At 46.1% G+C, this 25,106-nt stretch overlaps 1 protein-coding gene across 1 annotated transcript in view; it reads left to right on the top strand.

Annotated features, from left to right (window-relative positions):
* TMTC1 (transmembrane O-mannosyltransferase targeting cadherins 1) overlaps positions 1–25,106 on the top strand; it is a 1,403,473-nt gene that overhangs the window by 1,109,173 nt on the left and 269,194 nt on the right. Inside the window, exon 12 of the mRNA XM_078673764.1 lies at positions 21,919–22,062. Within this exon, the coding sequence (XP_078529890.1) occupies positions 21,919–22,062 (144 nt within the window). The remainder of the gene's footprint in view (positions 1–21,918; positions 22,063–25,106) is intronic.

The raw sequence follows: 25,106 nt of genomic DNA, 5'->3' as shown, positions 1-25,106 counted from the left end.
AGGTCTCAAAGGTGAGACCTATTGGCTATGCCAATGATTGTTACAGCTGGGGACAGACCCTACCACAGACCAGTGTTTAGTGTTAGGCCAAGGAACAATTAGAGGGATCTCAAGAGCCACCAGTGATGATAGCATGAGGTTCCACAGACGCCGTGCCGTGACAGGCTTAAGGATCACTAATCCCAATCCCGACACCAAAGCAGCATCAGTACTGAGTAAGCCGTCATCCTTGTGTCTCCAAGTGAAGGTGCGGTAAAGTGCGAGTGCAGCTAAAATACAATTCTGGAGGAAGCCCTCTGTGCAAATGTTATGAATTTTATACAATTATTAAAATACGTTTTCTAAATGGCATTCAACAATTCTAAAAACTGTATAATGACCCCTTCAACTAACTCCGTATAAGTATTTTGAAAAGAAACATATGTTGTAATGCAAAGACATAGATCACTGTCCTATTGAGGCAACTCATAGGAAGGAAATGGGCTACAGGCAAAAACTGAGCAAGCTCTAAAGAACTGGCCAGATATTTGATAGGATGCTTCTCTCCACTAAACACTAGCGTTTGCTCATATTGGACTCATTGGTTAACGAGATTACAACTCGTGAGAGAAATTTACATGGTATACGTTCTGAAAAATGCCAGAAGCTTGACGGGGTTGCTGGTCAACAAATGGCGGCTGTGACTAGCACTTGAAATGCTGCTGTATCTGGACATGTGAACATTGTGTGTCCTTACCAACAACACGTTTTTCATTATTTTGAGGAACTTTGCCTGATCTGAATTTTCGGCTCTTGCACTGGCCTCTGTAGAACAAAATGACCAGCTATGAATGTCGCTGAGTCGTCACTGTGTGTGACCAATACTAACCATACTTTAGCGCTTACTGTAGTGAGCAATTAGTCCAAAGTGCATAAAGTGTGTACAGAATGAAATGCACGAATACGGTGTAAACGGCTTGTCTAGACGATGGGGTGGCTAAAATCAGATTCCAAAAGAAAAAATAATTGCATTTTGTATTAAACAATGCTCATCCATAACAAGTGTAGTCTGGGACACTTATGACAGCATTTGATCGAGGGTGTGCGTTTCAGATAGAGACAGAACATGCAAAAAAGGTAAGCACTCTCAGACATGGTTAGTAAAACGTAAGTTTTAAGACACGATAACTAGGCTTAAAATACATCATATGAATGACTTATTTTTTATAGTTACATTGGAGGAAGAGGAGTTTGGAGAGTTTAGGTATGAGTATTGCGTGTCCAACTGTATGTGTGAAAGGCAAGGTAGGATTGTATACAGATCTCATTGATACAAAATTGCTCAAACATAATATTAATTGAATAAAATACCTAACATATGCCAATACGATAATAGCAGTTACTAAATGTTAAAGTTCACAATAGACAACTATTTCAATATTGGAACACGTTACGATCTATGTTAAAAAATGTGAGTATATTTTCTGTTTGTTGGAGTCATTGCATCAGCACCACTTTACATAATTATGCAATTAGAAGAAATATTACGTTCCTGCCCTAATATAGCAGGCAAAACATATAAAAATAAGCAAACATCAGCTTTTGAATTATAAAGTGGTCGACTCTGCCTTTCATCCTTCTGAGGTCGGTGAGATGAGCCATGGTCAGACGGTGGGCATGCACAACGACTATGGTGTTGGCACCAACAAACTATTTACTTTTTGACATGTGTGTTTATACGTAGACACAAAGTTAATTAGGGTTTGAAATAGCACAGACAGTGCCGGAGGGTGCAACCTGCCCACACGCTTAACAGACGGGTTATATCACGACAGGAGCACCGTGAACATACAATGCTGTACACAGAGGGGCATGGTGTGGTGGGAGCTGTTGAGGCTAGATTATTGTAATCACAGGTAATTGGATTGGGTCGAACTAACCAGAACGCTGTACTGACGGTTTTAACATTTCATATATTTACACTTCAATACACCAGAAAAGTGATAAGCTCAGAATCAAGTATTTAGGCTGGAATTACCCCAGGTTTCCAACCGCAAAGATGTCATCAATTGAGCAACTCCACGCGTCACTTCCGCACATATACCACTAAATCTCAATGAACTGCCTCCGCTTTACACCCCCAACCTCTGCCTTCAACCCCTCTTTCACTCAATTTAAGGAATGCATATCATAAATATTATCAAATTCTTCCTACCTAATATATAAACAAACCTTACCATTAACCTGGTTGGACCATTATATGATTACTTTTGATTTAGCAGGGCCAAGAATGAATTTTCCGAACAAAAAACTTGGAGTACGTAGATATAGGCATTGGCACAAACTCTCTCCAGTGTCCTTCTCAGAGGCATTTCATGCCTCTTTACCTCCCGCTGACAGAACAGTGGAGGAGTATTTGAATTCTCTACATGAGGCCACCATCACTACTCTAGACGCCATTATTCCCATAAAAAAGACGGCCACTGTGGCACGCCGGCCTCAAGCTGCCTGGTATACGAAAGAATTAAAAGCAGAAAAAAGTATTTGTAAAACATTGGAACGAACCTGGCGACGAACTAAAGCAATTTTAGACAGGGATAGCTTCAAAGAGAGACAGAGGATATACCACAAGAATATTAGAAATACTCGGAAGAAATACATTGCTTCGCAATTGGAACAAGCTGATAATACTTCTAAAACATTGTTCCAGATCCTCAATTCTCTAGTGAACCCTAAGGCCTGCAACCCCGAAGATGAGCCATCACAACTACTTTGTGATAACATTGCCAACTTTTTAACAAATAAAGTTGAGGATATCTATGCTAAATTTCCCCTGTGCAGCTCTCGGGATTTAGAAACAGAAACCTTTCTGCCGAATTCCTTGGAAAACGCCAAGCCCTCCCTAAAAACGTTTCCCCTCCTTACTTTAGGAGAAACAGAAACCCTGCTCTTATCTGCTAAGTCAGGCTCCCCCAAAGAACTCATCCCGGCAAAAATTGCCAAAACTCTTGCCTCCACTTTGGCCGGACCATTGGAAGCAGTCCTCAACAGCTCCATTAATGCTGGTAAACTTCCAAGAGAATGGAAAGATGCACAAGTTATGCCAATAAGGAAGAATCAAAAACTTCCACCGGACGTGATTACTAATTAACGTCCCATCTCCCTGCTTCCACTCTATAGCAAAATATTGGAGAAACATATTAACAAGCACCTTTCCTCCTTTGTTGAGATTTCCAACTGCTTGGACTATTCCCAGTCAGGATTTCGACCAAGGTATAGTACCGAGACTGCCCTGGTCAAGGTATTGGATGATATTAGATTGCAAGCAGACGAGGGTCGAGCAGTCATTTTGGTACTGCTCGACCTATCCGCTGCATTTGATACCATCTCGCATTCGATTCTTCTGGATAGATTGAGTAAAATAGGCATTCAGGATAAAGCCTTGGAATGGCTGACTGACTTTCTCAAGGACCGGACCCAAACAGTCATCTTGGGCCCATTTAAAGCCAAAACCACCTTGGTCACTAAGGGAGTCCCTCAGGGCTCGTGTCTCAGCCCTACCCTTTTTAATATTTACATTGCTTCTTTGGCTGCTCTGCTTAGAGAGATTGGGTTTATCCCAGTCTCCTACGCAGATGATACACAGCTGCTCCTGGCCAATGATACTAATGCTCCTAAAATCCGTGAATATTTTTCGGAAGGCATGCTTAAGATCAAGGCCTGGATGAATCGAAATTTCCTCCAGCTTAATACAACTAAGACAGAAATCGTGCTTTTCACGGAGGCAATCACCAGCTGGTCCCCGAGCTGGTGGCTGGAGGAATTAGGTGCGGCTCCAACCCCCAAATCAGTTGTAAAAAACTTAGGGGTTCTTGTTAATAACAAGTTAAACATGGAGGAGCATATAGCATCTACGAGACGATCTTGCTTCCATGCCCTCAGCCTCTTACGGAAAGTTTTTCACTTCCTACCCCTCACCACCCGTAAGACCTTGATACATGCTCTGGTCCGAAGCCGGCTGGACTTTAGTAATGCACTTCTCATTTCAGCTACAGACTCTGCCCTGCGTTCTTTGCAGGTGATTCAGAACACAGCAGCCCGACTGGTTACCAATGCCCCTCGCCGCACCCCCTCCTTACCCCTCCTTCACAAATTACATTGGCTTCCGGTTCGCAAACGAATCCACTTCAAAATTTGCGTTCTAGTCTTTAAGAGTCTTCATCATCTTGGCCCGTCATAATTATCAAACAAATTGACAGTCTACACGCCTCCACGCAGGCGTCGTTCGGAAGGCAAAGGCCTCCTAGTTACTCCCCGTTTTAAAAAAGTAAAATGGGGAGGTAGAGCCTTCTCTCATCTTGCACCCAAGTTATGGAACCAGCTCCCTGAGACGCTGCGACTAAATCATAATTATCTTAGCTTTAGGAAGCAGCTGAAAACATTCTTGTTCTGAGTCATCTGACATTACCTCACTATTCTTTAGCGCGGAGATACCCCATGTGGGGCGATTCATGCGCTTTACAAATGAGCAAAATAAAATAAATAAATTTTTAAAAAAGTGTTTGCTTTCAAACGGACACGTTTGGAGTAATTGATGTTGCTTAATTTGACAAAACGGCGAATAATAAATATACCTTGGAGTAAAATGATGTACTGGGTTACAATTAACACCTACAAAATTTTCCTTTATTACAAGAATTATCGGGCTCAGGAAGCATGTGTGGGGATGGGGTAGGTGGGATGAGTGACACCTCACAATCCGCTTTAGCAACGCTGAAGTACAAACACTACTTGTGTACATCTTAGGAACCGATCAACTCTAAACACAGCTTGCCCGCCCTTTCCTCTCAGATGTGCGGTGAGTGAATGCATTAGAGCAGAGTGGCCCGTCAAGTGTCTGAGAGCTCGTAGGAGAGCTCGGGAGTGGCATGGAGCCCCCACTGATGGGGAGGTGGTAGCTGGGCCAGCTTGGCTCTCCCTGCAGCAAATTTGCTACAGAGCGGGAACATCAGAGGACGAGAATTGTCAGGGTCAGGACTTTGTTACTGGTTTGAACGATGGTAGGGCCGACTCAGCGTGACATCCTTTTGAGGACAATAAAGTATCGACGAGTTGGGTGCGAACATTAAATGGTAAAAGTGTGGCAGCAAGTGCTATATGAAACAAGCTGGTAACAAAAGCAGAAAGGGAAGGCCGCGAAAAGCCAAGAAAGAGGGATTCCCGTTTCAGTTTTTACTTTTAAATGTGGATCCGTCAATTCCTGCTTTCTACAACCAGACGTAAAGTTAGAGACTTCTCCAAATGTCTCTCATGGCCTACAGCGAATCCACAGGTGGTAGGCTTGGCCATAGACTTTACTCCACTCCACTTACTATAACAGTCCACCAGGACTATGGACAACTGCGTGTTCTTTAACAGAGTGTGGTACATTTCCGGTTTTCTGTGCAGATGATAGTTAATATTTAAAATGAAATGCGTGTCTGCCATCTTCAGAGAGCATCATGTAACAAACAAGGCCTGCCAATTACAGTGCGGGGGGTGTTGTGTGTGCACAGCTGTTTGCAGTTACCCTCCTGCCACTGGATGAATTTGGGAATAAACCTCTATTTCACTAGACAGACACACCTGCACGTTGCAGTACTTCTCAGGGCTCTTCTACAGGTGCACGTCACCCCAGTTAAGGTCAGTGTTGGTGGTGCCTGGGCAGGCGACTCACAAACACGAACCCCAACTAACACCACCATATTCATTCGATGTTTGACTTTTAATGCTCAGCATGAACCATTTTTAAATCTTCTGTAAAACGATTTTCATTGTGAAAATCGAAATATTAAAAGAAAAATAAGAAAAACTTATCTTTCAAATGTCCATCGACATTCAGGGATTAAAAAAAGCGGTTCGAAATTAGGTTAAGAGTAAAGGGGCGAACGGATTTCATCCCTTTGCAAACATACAGTTAAACTCACCCTATTGAAAAGGGTTGAACCTGCTCTTTATTTCCTGGTGTCATCTGACTAGTTGCACAGATCTGAGATGGCACCACGAGGGGAAGTTAGTTTGCCCCTTTCCCACTGTATAATAAACACATCCGGGAAGCATGCGATAGACAGCAAACCTTCACAGAGCCACGGCAGACTCACCTGCTAAGGAAACAGTTGATGATTGCGATTACAAACAAGCGCGCGCGCCTCCGCTAAAAGTTTTAAAAAACAATTGGCGGCAAAAGTTAAAGCATTTCCCTTGCGGGAGCGAGCAGCACCAGCAGCGACAACTGCTAACATATGGTGCCAAAGCTCGCTCCCGCAAGGGAATCGCCAAAGGTGCACGCATTGCCATTCAAAGCAATGCAACATTTGCACATTTTTGCCTGCAAAGCTGTGTCGATTACAAAAGGTCTTTTTTTCTGTGCAGCGCATTCGGGCTGCGTAGGCGAGACCTACAAAGGATGGAAGCGGTTTCCTGCAGCAAGCGAGGGCATATGAAATCATAGCCTAAGAGGCAGCAACTCACAGACACAAATCTAGACACAGTCCCGAAGTTCAGTAGTCTCTGGGCTCACTGCCAGGACAGATCATCTTCCAAAACGCCTGTGGGTGAAAGGATGATGGTTTCCCTTTATGCCTCCCTGGCTTTGCATAAGGAAAGCCTAAAAGTCTTAATATTCTTAATGTTCACACTGGGTTCAGACTGTTTGAAGGACTACAGGCACTCGCTGAACGCATGACACCCACAGAGGTCTGGCTTCAAAGCCAGGGAGGATGTTGTCCAATCATCTCAGGGATTCCTTTTCCCTAGGCATGTTCAGATTGTGGATTACCAGCACATGGCATGGTGCCCATATTGTGTTGATCCCTTGTTGTGTAGATATAGTGCTGGAGCCCCAGACTACAAGGCTCCATATCAATTGCTCTACCCAAGGTGACTGACAGCTACCATAGCCCTAAAATTCTTGCAGAACAGGATGTTCCCCGCTCAGGGAGTCATGTTTGAGGTGGCTGTGTTCCTTCTTTTCAGAAAGACATCTGGAGCTGCACCAAAGCAAAGGCTGCCTCATTCCATGTGTGTGGGCTGACCAGGTGGTCCCTCTCATGATCTTACTGATGGTGAGAGAATTGGAGATCCTGTGGATCTGCCCATGACCATGGAGCAAAGCTATACGATGTTCACTGGCCCTTTAGTGGAGCACAGTTTTCTCTGAGAGGTCCCATGTAAAAGCAGACTGAATAATATATTCTCAAAAACATCTACTGACACATATCTACCACACATATATATCTCCCTGCAAAAATGTCAACATGCGCCTTGATCCAACTACGGTTCTTGTCCTGAGTTAGGATGTTAAATCAATTAATTCCCATAATTAGTCTGAGCATTGTTTTCATTCTGCGATAAGCAGATGTGGATCGTGGTGTGAAGTGGCAAATTTGTGCTGGAATGCTTCTGCCTGTCACACATGGAAAACAGGGTGGGGCGCAGGCATTATTCTTATGAGCCATGATCTGCAAATTGCTTTTTTTGGTCAGTTTTTGCACTTCATATGGTTTAAAGTCGCTCTATCGGTAATAATTCCAACCCGACAGGGCTCAGGACTAATGAATGGAGGTAGGGTAATCGAATGTAGATCTTGTCAGTACAGCTGAAGCGCCCGGATATAAGGCGAAAAAAAAGAGTTGCCAAATTTCCAGAATGATTTACGTTGACAATGTGAACCCAAGTAAGGTATTTATGGTGCGGATAAGTACGTTCGGAGGTGAGTGATCCCAGGTGAAGGGAATACTCATCGAAGTTTTTTGTCCTCTCGGACGTGTGTGTCCCTGGTCTGCTGTTCCTCTGTGTACCCGGTAGTGGTCCACTACCGGGTACACAGAGGAACAGCAGACTAGGTATTCCCTTCACCTGGGATCACTCACCTCCGAACGTGCTTATCCGCACCATCAATACCTTACTTGGGTTCACATTGCAAATGTAAAATTTGGCAAATTTGGCAACACTTTTTATTCGCCTTATATCCGGGCGCTTCAGCAGTACTGACAAGATCTACATTCGATTACCCTACCTCCATCCATTAGTCCTGAGCCCTGTCGGGTTGGAATTATTACCGATAGAGCGACTTCCCACTCTTGCCCATAGTTTTTCGTAGCCCTGAGGAGTCGCGGGAAGATTGTCTCATAACGCGACGAAACACGTGTCGGCTGGTTCATGTGTTATGAACATTAAAGACACCACCCACCACCGAAAGACTTGTTAGTTTTATTATTATTTATTGTTCAATTGCTAAGCTTTGTCCGTGCTCACCAGAAGTCAACACCTTTTGACTGTTTATAATTACTTAGTCTTAGAGTGTGCAGGGGCATTCCAGTTTCTCTTTATGCAGTATTAAACTACGCAATACTTCTCAGAGGGTTATAGGGTTTTCCCCTCAGCCCCCTTTTGCACCTCACATCTAACAGTGAATTAGTTGAATCTTTTGTGTCTAAATACTAAGCAGTGCGCCCCTTCCAAGCAAATAACCCTTTCCTAGCCAATGTACATATAAAGTTTCCCCAATTTCACAGTTTGGCTGATTTTTCACCTTTAATGGGTGTAAATTAGATTAGCTAAATATATTATTTAGGTACTTTGGAAGTACATTGGCCGATTTCCGCAAAGGGAATCTGTTTCCAGTGCTGGAGTTGAACTGAGCTCGCAGGGCAAATGAGGACTCCCAGGACAATGCACTGCAATTGAAATCAAGATAATCCTTTACCAGGAAAAGGCCAATGGTCACAGGAGTTTCTTCAGTGAAAGTTCTGAACTTAACCTTCTATTTCTGGTCAACCCAAGGCATGCAGCTGCCCCTTTTGCAAATGCTTTCAATGAGAAGAAAGAAGTTGTCTCAATTTTAGGGAGCAGTGTAATTCACTAAGTGGTTTCTACAGGATTTAGAAAGCCACACCATCTGGATCTCTGGGGCTTTCTTCTGTTTCTGTTTTTCCAAACTCCAACTCAAGTATGCCAGTTCAGGAGACGCGCATTAATCAACAAAATCCTGTTGCTGCTAGCCATGGATGCAAGAGTGCTGGTATAACATGAGGAGCTACAGACTCCATTATTTGCGCTTGCCCGAGGCCACGCAGTGGCCATCAGGAGGGCGGGCTCCTAGTCACGGAGGGCTGCCCCCGCCCACCTTGTGGCCAGCCACTCCTCGCCTGGGCAGGTATCGCCCAGTAGGAGGCAGGCGGGCCGCTGACGCACGTCCGGGGCGGCTAGGAGGAGCCTCAGGGGGTATATGACCCCAGCGCACCATTTTGGAGGCCTCTTTACCGCTCCGGACGTCGCGCGACAGCGTCGGGACACTCTTTCGCTTCGGGACACTTTACCGCGGTGAGTGTGGCCTTCGGGCTTCCCCCCCCTCCGCCTACTCCCTTCCTGCGGAGGTATGAGCTATGGCTAGGCGGTCTGCTTAGCGACGGGCCGCCGTGGAGGTGGGGGTTGCGACTCGCCATCGGGGAATTTACCCGGGAGCAGTCCGAGGCTTTCTAGAGCGTGGCCCCCCCCCTTAGGCCCCCGCTCCCTCCCTCCTGGGTGCGGGCAGGCCGGTCAGCCCACGTAGCCGCTGGGCAGCTTTCAGAGTTTGTGCCCGCCTCGCCACTGTGCTGTTTCCCATGTCACCGATCCCGTACTGTGCCGGGCGGTTTCGAGCGGCTTCCTGCAGGCCATCGTTGGTGGAAGAGCGCTAGCGCTGGCCCGGCGGGTCTCCCTCCGACGGTCCGAGCGCGGGGGAGGGGACCAGGTGCAGGTATCCTAAAGGCCCTGAGAAGTAGACGTGTGATCCGTAGTGCGGTCTCTCGCCCCGTCCCCTTGGTCTCCGCGTGTGCACAGATGCGGCTCACTGTGCGGGACGCTTATGTAGCGTTTTGCAAGAATTGTAGCTCAATTTCCCGCGTTTTGAAGTGTAAAGTAATTAACAAGGTCTCCTATGTTGCTTGCAGGGTGGGTTTGCACAGACATCCTGTCGTGCGGAGTGTTACGAGTACTCGCATTGGTCACGCAAATGCTTAATTTTGATCGAATTGCTTATGTGGTCGGCCATATTTGTAAATGGGGTCGCCATGTTTGTATTGTCGCATGCCATTTATCGGCGAGTTAGTGGTTACTTGCACCTATGCCGTTAAATGCTCTGGTTCGCATAGCAATTTACATTGTAGTTCATGTTGTCTGGAATTTGCGGCTGATGTGCCAACAGGTGCTTATGCAACTGCTTGAGTCTCTGACCATCCATGACTCCATTATGGTGGATACAAGAATGCTGCCAGCTATGCGTGGCATACAAACTCCCCAGAACTTTCCCAGTTATTACTATTTACATGGTGTGTACCTCTTGGGGATTTGTATATGGCCCCCATGGCCCCATGTGTGGTCAGGTCGCCCGCATCGCACCCCTGTGTTACCGAGCACTCGTAAAGAGCATGCAGCCTTATCCGTCGTTCGGATTGTCCCGGGTGGCCGGCGGCGTTTGTGTGTGGGGGTTGCTATGTTAAGTTGTGGGCCGTTTAGCGGCGAATTAATTGTTTTCTTGCGCTAGGCGACCCCCGGGCTCCATATTTGCCGGTTTGTGGGGCTTCGAGGACTACACCCACTCGCCCCCGGTACATTCCCCCCCCTCCCCCTCACCCGGGAGCATCGGCGCTACTCAGGGATCCGGCGGCTTATAGTAATCTGCCCTGAGGAGCTCTGGTGATTCGACTGCCGGGCCGCGTTACAGTGTGTGGGCTTCCCGGTGCCCCCTCACCCAGGCCGAAGGTGTTGATCCAGTTCCTCCGTGCTGTTCCTGGTTGGCCCCCTGCGGCAGTTGGGGGTGGAATGCGGGACCAGGCGAGTGGGCTGGTCGCGGGCTTCTCTAATCGGACTCGGTAGCGAGCGGTCGAGGGTGGTGGCCCCTTTGAGGTCTCACCATGCTTCCGTTGCCCCCCCTACCCCCCCGGTGGTCTTCTCGGTTACCGTTGGGGTGGGCCGGCAAGGGATAGTATCGGTGTATGCTGAGGTGGCGGCAGCCGGGGTCCGGTCTCGGGGAGGGTACAGTGCCTTCGGCTCTTGGAAGGCCAGGCTGCGACCCCCCGTCCTGAGCCGTTTGTAGGGGAAAGCAATGCTACAGCATCGGACATGTGGCGCCCAAGTGTTGTTTTGGGTACATTAGACACTCGGTCGAGTGCGATTAGGTTGGTCATCCCACCCGTACCCTGTGCAGCATCAGTGTTTCGATGGGGTGGTGATCAGGCTTTAAGTCTGCTTGACATTTTTCCCCCACAACGGTAATGCTTTATTTCCTAATTTCCTTGCTTGCCGGGCCCCGCTCGCACGTCGGCCGTGCGCCTTGTCTTTCCGGTGGTCTACTATAATAACCGGGTATTGTGGCACAGTGGATTCAGGCGTCCTTTGCAGGGTCATGTGTTCGTCCCTATTGGTCACACGCTCGAATACCGGTGGGTACACTCAGCCTTCATCCACTGGAGGTCGATAAAATGAGAACCAAGAGCTGGGTAACAATGAACACCTGTTTTCAGTGCCTAGAGATCTCTGGGAAGAGTGCTTTCCAAATACGCGTGTTATTATGTAGCGCCTACCAAGCATGGTAGTGCAGTGGCTTGATTGTCATTAATTTTGGCGCGTGTGTTGGCCATCAGTTTTCCGGCTTTTATTATCGTCCATGCAATTGCGCTGAGCGGTTCCTCACGGAGGTATTCAGAGCGCTACATAACAGGTTGGAATGGCACATGTGGCGGGGAATTAAGGAAAGTGTACAAGTCACAAAGCATACGCTAAATGCCACGAGGCAGAAGTGACTCTTGTAGCAACGAGAGACAAGAGGTAACTAAGAGTGGCATGGCTGCATGAATCATTGCGAGACTCTATGCGGCATCCTCGGTTCGCACGCTTAGGAACACAACACTTTATTGTAAGATGCTTATACTTTGTCCCAGCCTTCCTTTTCTATCGCAAGGGTTCATGTTCAGTGACCCCCCCCTATTCTTGACTTGCCACATTCGTTTGGGTTTGTCGCACGGGTTAAACCTGTTTTTGTCTTTAAGTCGCGCTCTCAGGCAAGAATTTTGGCCTACACTGCTGAGTGTCGAGCAATTGCTGGATAATTTAGGGCCCGGCTGAAACAGTGGTTGCTTGTCCTAGGATCGCATTTGCATGCTGTAGATTGGTCAATTCTTTATTTTGTGCTGAATGTCGCGATGCTTTTGTATGGTTCCTTGTCGCTAGATCGCGTCACGTGCCTAGAAGAGGAGTTTGCTTACGGCTGGGCGCTCGTCCTCGGTCCGGGTATCTGGGGGCGAGTCTCGGTAATGACGCCAAAAAACATACTGTGACCTGGACAAATCAGTTATTCCACCCGCGCCTAACAAAACTGATAGTACATGTTGTAGCGTGTCTGCAGGATAATTACTATGCAGTCTATTCAGGGATGGAGGGGTTCTGATGGGGCTAGGTCAGGACATTCCGTTGGCCGGTTCGGATGTTAGTTCGGTCCATGTAACATTCCGCCGTGAATTGGCACGCCAATGTCTGGCGCTGCTCCACTGTTCCTTCGTGGTAACATTTCTTTTATAGATTAATTGCACGCTGTTTTCCAGGGTTGAGGACCACAAATGATGTGGTTTCACGGCAGTCATATCACAACTATAACGCTACGGTCAGAACAGGGACATCTTAAGAGTTGGGGGGCCCCTGGGCCAGACATGTTTTGGGGGCCCCGGTGCGAAGCAGCTTTGAATTTATGATCCAGTGCCAGCATTTTATTCGCTCTCCTGTCAGTGAACAGGCACACTGGTACAAACTCATATATGTGTGTTTACATTAATTATTTAGAAATACTATGCTTTCAATCTGATAACAGCAGCAGGTCACTAACCCCATCGCATATATTCTTGGCTACACACTCCCATTTCGCATTTTGCACTCCTGTTTCGACTAAAGCAACGTGTTCATGGTTGTTGCTTTGATTTCAAGCACAACTTTAAGAAAAGAGGGGTGTGTGCATGTTACACAATCGTACCAAGATCTGGCGCGTACATTGCTTTAGGTGTCAGAGCGCCGCGTAGTAGAACCATGTTCCATTATTACAAGCATGGTTAATGCTTCCAGCATGCTGCGGGACAGGAGCGGTAGCTTCGTCTGTTCCACCTGTTATACTTAGCGCGGCCTTTGCCCATAGGTGTCAGAGCACATTACTGAGAATCAGTTTCACTACATTGCCTCAGGGCTAATAGTTCGATTAGACAGAAACATCTACAGTTGCTTAGGAAAGGAGGTACACCTGAACTGGTAGTGCTTTTAGTGCGCGTGAGGCTAGCAGCAAGCCGACACTGCATGATACACCCAGCAAGTACATATCCTGGGTGATTGCATATGAGTTGAGATGATATACTTAGTATATATACGGGGGTTAGTACCTGCATTTTAGGGTGCGGTACACCCGGCCTTCAGATAGTGTGCGCTGCATTAGGCCGCTATGTGTACGTGTGAATGGCTGCCCCTGTGCAAGAGGTGTGATACGTCAGGCATGCAGCAAGCTAGAATGGTATGAGGTGAATAATGTGTACGTGTAACTGTGTGCCCATGTTAGAAATTGTGTTATTCAGACAAACTGTAAGCCAACTACGCATGAGGTGATCAGTATGTACAGGTGACCGAGTATCCAGTTCTAGGACATATGCTATACACCAGCCAAGCAAATGCTACTGCATAGTGTGGACAATTTGTACACACAACCGATTGCTGGTATACAGAAGATGTGGTGCGCAGCGTGAATGTGAACGAGCGCCTGTCACCTGCAAGTGAGGTGCCGAGCTATGGGTCATGTGTGCACAGCAGACTTCTGAAGGACTGCTCGGTCCAGGAGAGGCGCGTCGTTGTGCGCTCAGTGCACAAGTATGTGAATGGACACCTGCTCTGGCGCATTTGTTAGGCCATTTGGAGCGTTGTCGGGACCCCACCTAACATTATCACAGAACAAGATAGTGCTGCAACTGTCAGAACAGTATGTACGTAGACCACAACAGTGTGGAATCAGTGTGCCAAAGGTGTTAATTTCCAGTCACTCATCATGTATTTGGCATCCTTTGGTCTGTTCTAATACAGTAGAACAGGCACTCCATAGAATTACACGTCTAGTGTGCTATGGTGAGCCCCGAGCCGCGTCATGTGACTCGTTATGGCGATGTGGAAATTTGGATTGGCACCCTAATATCATACATTTAACAGTTTTGCTGCTGTGCTTACTCCTGTGGCGCTCGATTGGGAGGGCCCCCCCTGCCCAAATGCCTATTCCACTTGTCTCAGCATATAGGAATATTGCTAAAGAACACTCTGGAGGATTAAAGGAATAACAAACATGTAGCTCTAGCTGCTACCCCACACAACAATATTACTGTGCACTTTTAAATAGTAATGTAATTATTACCCACACAATTGACTCCAGCGTTCGATTCCGCTAAACACCACCCTTCTGGTCTCCCATCCACTTACTGCCCTAGTGTGCCCTGCTTCGCTTCACTTCTGGGTTTCTGACCATTTGTCTTGGCAAGGTTTGTCTGTATGGAAGTCCGTCTAGGATGTGCCAAAGTAGGATAATTAGCAAGTTCCAGGCCTAGCCCTAAGCTAATAGGATCATAATAACCCCTTGCGTATATCATCTCCTGGGGCCTTACCAAGAGGTGTAGTTAGTCTGGTTATACGTACAATCCCGGGACCTGTACCGTGTTAACTGGACCGCAAGAAGGAAAGGTCACATGACAATAGTCATTTCGCCCTTCCATGATACTGCTATTGTCTGTCTGTGCATCCATGGCTCCGGAATCTGAAGGCAGCCCATCCGCTGCGCCATCAGTTCGGGAGCTCCTGCTGCCTCTCAGTAGAATGTAGGGTCTACAGCCTGCAGTTTTACACCAATTTCACGTACTAGTGGAGCAACTGTTGCAACCACAGCCTGAGCCTGTACTGCCAATAATACCTAAGAAGTGGGCCCCTAGAAGACTCAATATAGAATGATCTATCTGGTATCTTAACACCCCGTTGTTCGTTTTCACTATTATGGGTGGTGGCTTTGCTCGATGGGCTCCTATCAGGGTGGACTCACGGCTTCCCTATCTCGGTTAGTATGGTGGGGCTCCCTTGGCTTGCGTTGAACAGCCGCGTGAATGAACCTGAGTAACCTTTTATATTCCTTTATGCCCCTCCCAAAGTGTGAAGCTGGCCTGACGTTTTTCGTCGCCAGTTTTGGGTGCCCCCCCCCCTTGGTTCAGTTTAATATATCCACTAGGGGGATCGTAAGTCAACCTCAAGACAAGCTATCCTTGAGGTAGCAGGGACTAAGCAGCCTCCAGGCTAAACTAGGGGGCATGTGATACCAGCTGTTTACCTTGCCAATCCGGTATATCAGATGAAGTCCACCACGCAAGTTATATACCATTTTATGCATTGCGCACTGTAACATCCCTCTGTACTCTTCGTGTCTATAGTTGCACAAGCGTAAACAAAGCACAGTTTTCAGTTGAATTGTGAGAACTGCACTTCGGCAGAAGTCGTACATCACTGGGAAGTTGGCTGATGCTTTGTGTGAAGGTGTGTAGGGGTCTCAGTGACATGCGCTGTTTCTCCTATTGTATGATTAGGGAGGGTTACCTGCAGGGTAGGCCCCCTCATCCCCATGTCTGTTTCCAGGGGTATGACCTCACGAACCTGGGATAGTCTACACTATTGCTGTAGAAGGATTGCACCCGGGGTGATATGCTGATTAGTGTCAGAAGGGCATTGGTTTCTACAGGCGTGTCTTTATGCAGGTCAGGATTTGAAGGGGGCACTTGGTTTCAGTCACAGCAATCCCTTGGTGGTGGTCGTAAGTCTACCTACAGACAAGCTATGTTAGTGGTAGCATGGCCTAAGTTGCTTCCAGACAATAAACCCAAGTGGACAGATGAAGCCTGCTGTAATACCAGTTAAAACCTGTCTTTAGCATAGGACGGGACATTGCCCAAGTTATCTAGTATATCATGTATTGTTCCCTAATGCCCCTGTGCTCTTTTGAGTATAGCAGCACAAGCGTCAACGTAAGCACACGTTGTCGATGATTGTGCAGAGGACGGCGTGGCAGCAGTAGCTGTTACTTCACCTGGGTGTAGTCTTTTAACGCTTTGTGTGAGGTTGTGTGGTTGAGTTCCAGTGGCATGTGCTGGAGCGCCTATTTATATTACGAAGGGCATCAGCAGTAGGGCCCCTCCACACCCTCGGTCCTTCCCTGGTAGTATGGCCTCACGAACCGGGGATGGTTACTCCAATGTGGTAAAGGTTTAAGGACCCGTGGGTGTCTGCGGATTAGGGGCAGAGGGGCCTTGGTTCCTTTAGGCATGTAATGTTAATGTCAGGAGCTAAGGTCTCTTTGAGGTGTAAAGGGTCTTCCTCTCACCTGTCGTTGCGGTCTTGTTCCTTGGCCTGACGAGAAGCTCTGCAGAGCTAGGGCTGTAGATGAGGGGTTATTGAGGCAGATGGTGCCATCTCGCCTGTGGGCTTAGACCTGTTCCTCCTCGATCTGAAGGAAGCACGTCTGAGCAAAGGTTGCAGGTAAAGAGTAGTAGCAGTGGTGGGGGGCCCGTGCGGCAGCGGGTACCACCGCACGGGCTGTGGCGGAGTTACTGGGCGATCCGGAAGAAGAGAGGTGCAAACACTGTACTTCAGCGGGCACATAGGGGTGCCAGAGCCTAACCTGTCACCTCATGGGAGGTGCAGGAACTCGTGTCGGCGCCCCAGTAGTCCTTCGGGCGGTTGTGGGCCAGTGCAGCCGGGGGTTTGCCTAGTCACGCCCTGCAAAGGGCGTGTGTAGTATAATTATAATAATTGTGCAGCAGTTGGGTGGTTCGCCACTATGCTGATTGGCTCAACAGGTGGGCAGGTGGCGAGAATGCGGCCTGCCCTTGGATCGTCCGTAAGATAACCCACCATCATTACATATGTTGTATGTAATAAACCTGCAGCAAAATTTTCCCAAACTTAACACTTGTGTCTGTGTGTTATTTGCGGGTTTGGGCATCACGGGGGCGGGGGGTTCTGTGGCCCTGATGTAACTATGCGCTTGCCCGAGGCCACGCAGTGGCCATCAGGAGGGCGGGCTCCTAGTCACGGAGGGCTGCCCCCGCCCACCTTGTGGCCAGCCACTCCTCGCCTGGGCAGGTATCGCCCAGTAGGAGGCAGGCGGGCCGCTGACGCACGTCCGGGGCGGCTAGGAGGAGCCTCAGGGGGTATATGACCCCAGCGCACCATTTTGGAGGCCTCTTTACCGCTCCGGACATCGCGCGACAGCGTCGGGACACTCTTTCCCCGCCCTTCCTCGAACCCAGAGTGTCTGCTTGAGGAGGGCTCCAGGGGGAGCTTTAATGTGTTCCTTTTTCGTTGCAGGCGGAGTTACTGGGCGATCCGGAAGAAGAGAGGTGCAAACACTGTACTTCAGCGGGCACATAGGGGTGCCAGAGCCTAACCTGTCACCTCATGGGAGGTGCAGGAACTCGTGTCGGCGCCCCAGTAGTCCTTCGGGCGGTTGTGGGCCTGTGCAGCCGGGGGTTTGCCTAGTCACGCCCTGCAAAGGGCGTGTGTAGTATAATTATAATAATTGTGCAGCAGTTGGGTGGTTCGCCACTATGCTGATTGGCTCAACAGGCGGGCAGGTGGCGAGAATGCGGCCTGCCCTTGGATCGTCCGTAAGATAACCCACCATCATTACATATGTTGTATGTAATAAACCTGCAGCAAAATTTTCCCAAACTTAACACTTGTGTCTGTGTGTTATTTGCGGGTTTGGGCATCACGGGGGCGGGGGGTTCTGTGGCCCTGATGTGACTATATCTCATACAAAACGATTGAATAAATGCAGGCCCATACTGACTGTCAAAAATGTGAACTCTTTCATTCTCGGCTATCTCTTCAAGTTTGCATCGCTACAGCAGATTATCCTACTGACTTGCAGCATGTATGTTTGTAAATCATTTAGTTGCCCAGGGTTTCTTCCACTTCAACATGTAGGATGAATAAACCACAGCACCACATTTACAAAGGGGTTGTTGATTACGGGGGGAATGCTAATAATTCATGAAGTGCAGGCATGCCTTTCTCTGGATGTCTGGCTAATTTGTTGTTCATCTTTTGCAAAAGGTGGAGTCCAATGCCTGGAAAATGGCTGCTGGTTATGGCTGATGAACAGACGTTGCATCTCATACCTTTCCAGACTCTGAATTTCCTGGAACATTTTCTGCTTAAATGTGGGTGGTTATACTGAGATGGCAAGTTCATGGGCCATGCTCAGTATATCAAAGCATAGGTTTGGGAGCCACTTCACCTATATGTATGCAGACATGGTGACTCCACCTGAGTAGTTATCGGGGGTGCAGATTCTACCACATTGGACCAAACCTCATTGGACTATGGGCTCTGGTCTCACTGTCCCTGGCGGAGTTGTAGCTTCGGAGGTGGTGGCTTGTTCCCTCCAAACAAGTATAGTTGTTCCCTAAGATCCTCCTATTCTCTTGGCATTGATTACAGATTTCAGTGAGAGGCCACTGTTGCAAACATGTCAAAACAGGGGTTACAGGGTCCACCCATGTTAATTCACATGTGAAATTCAGTCGTGCTTCTCTATCAGATGGGCCACAGGCAGCACCAGACCTGAAATCTTGCGGCCTTGAGGCCAATAAACAGTCTATGTGACATAATGCTAATATTCAGAACCACAGAGAGGATGTTGAGAGGATGTAGCCTTAGGGCTAGAGCGGTCAACTTTGAACCTGGGGAACCGGGTTCGAGTTTTGGCAAGGACGCTGAACATCCTGTGATTCTGGGCAAATCACTTAATGTTCCCGTGCCTAACAAAAATGAATGTTTCCATCTGTAACGAAACTGATGCTCATGTAAAGCGCGCTGATACCCGATTTCTTGGGTCGAGTTTGCGCTTTATAAACCCTAGAAAAAGATAGTACAGATTACACAAGACAACCTAGAGAACTCACTACTCTGTCTCATTGCAGTTCAGATGCCACTTGTTCTGCAAGAGATGTCTTCAAATAATCTCTTTGTTGTCATAACCCTGCTTGCACCTGAGCTGCAGTCCCTTGACAGAACATTGAAAAAGTGGATACTCTAGTACAGTAAATATATTCCTGGAAAAAACATCTTTTATTTTGGGCTCCGAAGACGGTGTCTTTAACTGCACCATAAGCGTCTTTTATCTCTTCTGACTGAAAACAGAGCCGTTACAAAGGGGCTGAGGCACTCGTGCAATATCGCTGCTGAAAACAAGAACCAGACAATTACACTGAGAGCTGTCACCCAGCCTTGTAATTGTGTCATTTGGGCTGAAAGGTCAGCACTCGGTGTTCTGAAAGTAAGTCAGGCACAAGCTGTGCCAGGGGCGGTCTGACCTATTTAAATATAGTGCAGCTCTCTGTGGAGACAGGTTGTGCAAGGACAGACTGAAGCATCCCGCTGCGACTAAAACAAAGTCAGGGTCTCTTAGACCTACTGAAGAACTGCCCGGGACGTCTTCATTTGCATTGCACCGAGCAAGTCATGGTTTGCAAACAATACAAGAAATACAGTAAAAGGTGAGGTTTTTCAAGGCCATGTGCTGATCAAGACAGTGTTAAACTCGTTACACGGAGGCAATGTATTCGTTTTTATGAATTGTACATATTTGTGTGTTTGCATTTCTTTGCAAACTTAACTGCAATGCGTTGTACACGACTTTACAATGCTTAGTGCAGAATAAAAGGGGACAGACGGTAAGAGGGGCAGGCATATGGAATCAAAAGCCAAAGACTCCCATGATAGGTTGGGGCCTTAAGGGGAGAGGAAGAGCTACTGGTTGTCTATGGTGTGGGGTGGAAGAGGGGATTTCTTCGATTGGGTACACCAAGTCCCTTGACTAGGAAGGCAACGGGGCTCTGTGAGTTAATGCTCTCCGCTGATATCTGCAGTGATCTTTAGGTCACACACCTGGATCCCATTAAAGAAAACTCAGGGCTCGATTCAAAAATGCAATCTGAGACAAAAGTCTAACTTTACAACTTTTGGTATTCACAATGGTTATTTACTAGTTGTATCTTTAAGTACGCAGTTTGGCCGTACTCTCCGCACCCGGGCCGTACTCTCTGCATCTGGGCCGTACTCTCCGGCTCGCCCCGAATGAAGTTTAACAAATGTCCCGGAACGCAATTTTTTCAAAAAGGAACATTAAGAATGTGTGATAAATTGTAGAAGAGGTCGTGAAAATCAGTGTGGGCAGGGAAAAAGGTGTTATGGGACACTACGTCATATCCCAGGAAACGCAGTCCACAATTTATGCTCCCCTCAGTGTTGACAGTAGTGTTAACACTACAGTCAACACTAAAGGGAGCACGTTGTAGACACACTACAGTCAACACTACAGTCAACACTCAGGGAAGCGCGTTGATAAATTGAGAATCTTTACATTGGGCAATAGCAAAGTCTGTTATTTACAGCGCTTACAAATGCCTTAGTGAAGTACTTTAAAAACATTTGTAACTATTTTTATAAGGCCTGTCTTCAGATTAACCTACCTTTTCTACATTGCTAGGTCCAGCCAATTAGATCAACTGCTAAAACATCAGTGTTGCAAAGATAATCATGTGGAAAAACAGAACTCCCTACAACGCACTTCCTTTAAAATACAACTGAAATTCCCAAGACCTCTTCAAACCCTCATGTTGGCTCAGCACTGGAACCAATCCTTTTCCACAGGTTCATATATTTTCCCCAAGGCAATCATTGAAATGGACTTTAGTGCCTCGGACTAGATAGTTTGTCATCAATTTCCTATGGAAGAAAAGGATATAACCATACTCCAAGTCGAGGCATAATTAGGTCTGAGAGTAATTATTTTGTGTAAAATGCGCAACTGTACATACATTTCATGAAATAAAATTCACAAACTGAACACCCCTAAGAAATGTGTGACCAATAGGTGGTTCAGCTTTAATAGTGATAAAATCAGACTCTTGCTAAAAGAATAAAGGGGTTATCTCAGCAGAAACACAGCAAAATACGAACACATGACACTAAATACATTAACTAATACGGAAGCTCTCGGTTTGCGTCACAGTTCTTCTTTGGTAATGTGGCTTCTCCGTGGTAGCCCATTTTGAGGATTTGGTAGTCTTGTCTATCTCTGAAAGAGTTGCCCTCCAGGATGTTTTGAGTTGCAGCCCATCCTATTCAGAGTTTCAAGGTCACAATTGACCTGTTTATTGGCAACTTTGTGACTGAAATAAGATTCATCTATTGAATGAAACAACCACATGATGCGCTTTAGCGTTGCTATCATGCAGGTCTGTTGCCTATTCTAGAGTAGTTGAGTATACTGTATTGATTTTTAATTGGTTTTTAACGATAACTGGTCCACCTGGAAGTTTCAATTGAATATATATTAATCGTATCATCTATATTAGGTTCTTTGCTGCATAATCCTCATTATATACCTCTTCGGATGAAATTGATTTCTAGTGATCTTTGCAGGTACATCTTGGAAGTTCTTTCTGCATTTATTTTAAAATATTACACACATCTTGTTGGTTTTGCTTTTTTGTATAGAGAAAAATTATACATGAAAACAACCAAATCTGTGGCAGATTTTATCTATGGTAAACAATCGCTACATGTAAGTAATGCATTATTAATAAGCAGTAATATTACATGCTCAAGTGTTTTAATAAATTATTTTTCGACTCCATGGTAACGTGTGGGAGTACTGAAGAGCTCATTTTTCTGATAAAGATATACTGTTCAAATTGACACGAGTCTTTTCTGGCATCTGTAAATAATTTACAGGGTGACTGCCAATGTTAGTTGGTGTTTGCAAAATGCCTATCTCTAAAGATTTTGACATTTTTTCAGGCTGTATCCGCGTCATGCGAGTGCACTCAACAATCTTGGGACCCTGACTAAGAACTCTACGGAAGGAGAAGAACACTACAGGCGAGCGCTTCAAATCAGTCCACAGCATAACCGAGCGCTATTCAATCTGGGGAACCTGCTCAAGTAAGTTCTGCTGGTGGTCTGCTCAGCAGCTTAAGATGTGTGATTGGTGGTGGGCCATAATACCTAAACTGCAAGGCCTACAATGACTTCTGTTGACAATATAGTATTGACATTTTAATACCCAAGATCATGATTACTATTATTATGATTATAACTCCGAAAATATAATTCTGAAATGCATTGAAATGGTAAAAAAAGAACAACTTTAAAGAACCAACTCTGAACTTGAGCCTTAGATTTCCTGCTAGACTTAATGCTTATTCTGGACCCAAGCCTAACTCAAACCACATGTCAGAGCTGGCCGTAAGTCTGGTACTAACACATAAAAGTAACCCTAGCGCTTTACTTAGAACGTTAAACTTACACTAACCACAATCACTGAGTCTCACCTTCATTTTACATATCCACAATCATTGTAAAAAAGAGTTACCACGTTTTCAGCATTAAACATTTTAAGCTTAAAGTGTTTCAACTTTACATTTTGATTTTTGGCATTTCCATTTTGTCTGTTATGACTGCAGGTCTTGTCACTGCTTTGCAAACCAACAATCGCTGTAATCTGAGCCATTTACAGTGATGGGAGACTTTAGTAAATGTAGGCACAACTGCACAAAAGTCTGTCAGAAAATTAGAATATTTTTGGCATAGCAGTCAGTGTAATTTTTAACTCATCCCATCTCCCATCCACAGAGTTTTTCCTTCTACTACTCAACATATTTTTGATCCCAGTTAGTCCATTATTAAGTACAATAATCCAACTCATGCACAAATTATGTTTTCTTGCAGTGCCATGCAGTGTCATTTTAAGGATTTTTGGGGTCCCTAGGCAAAATATATTTGGGGGGGCCCTATAGGGAATAATTTCTGAATGTTCTTACCCATGTCTTGCTAATTCAAGCCTTATGTTGCCTAACCATATTGAATTATAAGTCACAGGTTAAAGTACAAAATATGCATAAGTGAGCTAGAGAGAAGATCCATTTTCCGAGGGCCCTCTTTGAAGTTGCCCATGCCTTTAAAACATTTTTGCTACCAATAGCAATAGTATGGACTTCGCCACAGGTGTGACACTGACTTGAGCTCTGGTCACATCTCTATACTACCCCCAGCCGCACCTCGTCCATTAGGGTGGAGGAGCATCAACACAATGATTAAAATGCTTCAAAGTTGAAAAATAAAATGGTAATAAAATTAATGTATTATCATTTTATTTTTCACTGCTCCCAGCCCAAACTGAGCATCAGGACGGGGCCATTGCTGCTGACTGGCAGCAGGGGAGGAGTGGTGCTCACTCCAGTTTAATGTGCGCATGTCACTTTGGCCAAATGCCTTGCGACTGGCAGACTAACATGCACAATCTAAATCTCTTCAACCCTAGCTGTCTTAGACTTCTGGGTGGACAGCAGACACAGGCCCCCAGTGCCTGAGGGAGCAATGAGCCAGCCCCTCCAACTAATCCTGGCGCTTCTCTCATGCTGTTTAACATTATCAGCAGCATGAGAGCAGTGTCTGGAGTGATTAAGGGTGTTGGCTCTGAAACCATGTGCTCTCTGATGGACTGAAGAACACAGAGGAGGACCAGAGGAGGAAAGCCAGTGGGTAAGTACATATTTCATTTTAATGTTATGACCCACAGTCAACTCCAGATTTCTCGGTCATGGTCCATTATAAACATTGTTTCTAACGAGCCATGATTGAGAACTTTGGCATTGACTCCAAAGGCATACTCAATGTCTCACAGTTCTTGTCAGTGGGTCAAAATGATTGATTTGTTTGCCCCAATACCTATGCTTGCCACCAGCAACACTGCATACCCCTCATCTTATGCTGGACGACAAAGGGTCACTCACAGCACACAATATTTAGCATTCTTCATCTTGTCTGCGCCTCTTATGGCGTTGCTCGCACTGCTGGCATTTATATGCAGCACAGGCTTATTACTAAAGGCCAGGCCATTTTTTAATGTTGTCCGAGCAGCCCCTGCTCTAATGGGCGCAGTCCTTAGCTGCGCAGATATTACTGACTGTGCAAAAAATGCTGAAAGTGCAGAGCCTTTAAAGTTGGCTCTACCATGAATGTCAGTGTCATCTAGCTAACCCAATTTCAAATAAACACGGCATAGGAGTAAAAAAACAATTTATTGCCTCCGTTGTGAAGTTCAACAAGCAATTCGCAATGTCAGTAGGTCTGGCTCTAATGTGCTAAAGCATGCAGATACAGACATGCACAAATTATGTTTTTATGTGTTGCATGCTCAAATGCTGTTTAGAATATTAAAGCCCGATCTAATGGCTTCAATACAATGGAAAAGGTAGCAAAAATGATTGCTTTCTGCATAGAATGCATATAACAGATAAAGAACTGAATGAGACAAACAATGTGATGACTGAGTGTACTTTTCAGATATAAAATTGCCCCATATGTAGTTCTATGTAAACACATCGTTGAAAGTGTTATAACACACTGAACCGTTAATGGCATAAAATTAGAGAAATTCTAGTCTGCATGGAACCAAAGCAAACACTATGTATATTTTAAAGAATTTGTAACACTAGCTCTTGCGCACAGCTGCGCTGTCAAGCCAGACCTTAAAAGCAGTAGGTAAAGATGTGTGCACCTCTTTGTGTTTTTAAAGGATGTGTCAACATGTTTCATTGCCCCGGTTTGCCCTTATAGGTCAGGCGCATTCCTCTGGTCTAATATCAGGTATTAATGTTCATCTCAGGGGCCTTCACATACTTTGAGGCTTGTTACACCAAAGGATACGCAAGAATCAATGAACTGCTTACGTCTGCTCCCACAGGATAGTAACTGTATCCAACCTTCATATTAGTTGACTTTTTTAATGAAATTTAAGGGTCAGCTAGAATCAGCATGTGCACTATAAAGATGCAATTTATCTCTCACAGTTTAAAGCCCCTACGTCCCTCAGTGAATCCGCCTAGATGGTTCAATCATGAATGTTCAGTGGTGAATCGTGCACTACGCTTGGCCTTGGTCACCAAACCCAAGGATTTTGTACTAGTGGCTCACCTGCCTAAGCT

The sequence above is a fragment of the Lissotriton helveticus genome, chromosome 1_1 (genome assembly GCF_964261635.1).
Source record: "Lissotriton helveticus chromosome 1_1, aLisHel1.1, whole genome shotgun sequence".
Lineage (NCBI taxonomy): Eukaryota > Metazoa > Chordata > Amphibia > Caudata > Salamandridae > Lissotriton > Lissotriton helveticus.
Note: the sequence above shows the minus strand (reverse complement) of the source record. Positions and strands in the feature narration are given on the sequence as shown.